This window comes from Camelina sativa, chromosome 15 (genome assembly GCF_000633955.1).
Source record: "Camelina sativa cultivar DH55 chromosome 15, Cs, whole genome shotgun sequence".
Taxonomy (NCBI): Eukaryota; Viridiplantae; Streptophyta; class Magnoliopsida; order Brassicales; family Brassicaceae; genus Camelina; species Camelina sativa.
The window spans coordinates 666,485-667,982 of NC_025699.1; the positions used below are offsets into that span (position 1 = coordinate 666,485).

At 39.9% G+C, this 1,498-nt stretch overlaps 1 protein-coding gene across 5 annotated transcripts in view; it reads left to right on the plus strand.

The window, feature by feature from the left end:
- The window catches only part of LOC104744394 (ATPase family AAA domain-containing protein 3-like), a 6,586-nt gene that overhangs the window by 1,592 nt on the left and 3,496 nt on the right, over positions 1 to 1,498 (plus strand). For 2 of the 5 annotated variants that reach the window (XM_010465449.2, XM_010465448.2), the window contains 3 exons: positions 504 to 705; positions 908 to 998; positions 1,195 to 1,438. In XM_010465449.2, the coding sequence (XP_010463751.1) occupies positions 504 to 705; positions 908 to 998; positions 1,195 to 1,438 (537 nt within the window). Of the gene's footprint in view, positions 1 to 395; positions 706 to 907; positions 999 to 1,194; positions 1,467 to 1,498 lie in introns of all 5 variants that reach the window. The other 3 variants (XM_010465450.2, XM_019237222.1, XM_019237221.1) reach the window with 3 other exon arrangements.

Below are 1,498 nucleotides of genomic sequence, written 5' to 3' on the forward strand. Positions count from 1 at the left end.
CTAATAGAAATGAGTTAGCAACTATGGCAGACAATGATTTCTACTGTTATCTTAGTAAAGTTGAAAGTAGTTTCTTGATTTCTTGTGACAAAACCTGCTTCCAGTGATCAATATGGGACATATTTTCTGCATCATTTCATTTTTTCGGTTTAGCTGCTTCTTGGCGGCAAAGTTTTGTGCCTGACATTTTCCATTTTACAGGAGAGGCATAAGGTTATATATGATGAACAGAAAAAATTTGCTCAACACCAAGCGCAGACAAAATCGCAGATGGCCCGTTATGAAGATGACTTGGCAAGAAAGAGGATGCAGGCATGTAATTCTCAAAACAATTTTACAACACTGGGACTTTATTTTCTTCTTTCTAACAGCCTGCTGTGTAAATTGTTTTACAGGCTGAGAATGAGTACCACAGAGCAAGAAATCAAGAACTTGTGAAAATGCAAGAAGATTCGGCCATTAGACAGGAATCAGCTAGACGGGCTACTGAGGAACAGATCCAGGCACAGAGACGACAAACTGAGAGGGAGAAGGCTGAGGTTGAACGCGAGACCATCAGAGTCAAAGCTATAGCAGAAGCAGAAGGAAGGGCCCATGAAGCAAGGCTTGCTGAAGATGTAAACAGGAGAATGCTTGTGGATCGTGCAAATGCAGAAAGAGAGAAATGGGTTGCTGCCATAAACACAACATTTGACCATATCGGAGGTGTGAGAATTAAATTCATGCGTGCTCTCTATGTAGTCTAGATTATTTTTTGGCAGGTTTAACTAGACATGGAAAAATCCCTGTGTAGTGCAAAAAAACTAGTGATTAGAATAGATATGTGACCTCAGATTGTATACATAGCACTAATAAATGGAAATTCTAGTTGTTAGAGGTGTTTGACATTGTACTCTTGTTTTCCTAGGCGGTTTGCGAGCTATTCTGACGGATCAAAATAAATTGATTGTTGCTGTTGGTGGTGTCACTGCTCTCGCAGCGGGAATCTACACAACAAGGTAAAGACTACATATGTAGACCGAATGTTGAGAAATTTCTGTTGCCATTATCAGGTTGAAAAGGTTGTGAATATGTTTAAATTATTGATTAACAATTTTTTTTTCTTTTTACATTTTTGATTATGCTACCTGCCAGTCAACTTGTCTACAAATATTGAAATAGAAACTTAGACGGTTGTTTTATTACTTGTTGCAGAGAAGGTGCAAAGGTTATCTGGAGCTATGTGGACAGAATATTAGGACAACCATCCTTAATTCGAGAATCCTCAAGAGGCAAGTACCCTTGGTCTGGTTCGCTTTCTCGTGTAATGTCCACATTGCGCGGTAAGGAGTCGGCTTCCAAAAATGGGAAAGGGTTTGGTGATGTTATTTTGCATCCTCCACTACACAAAAGAATTGAACAGCTAGCTAATGCAACCGCCAACACAAAAATCCACCAGGCTCCTTTCCGAAATGTGCTTTTCTATGGTCCTCCAGGAACAGGAAAAACAATGGCTGCC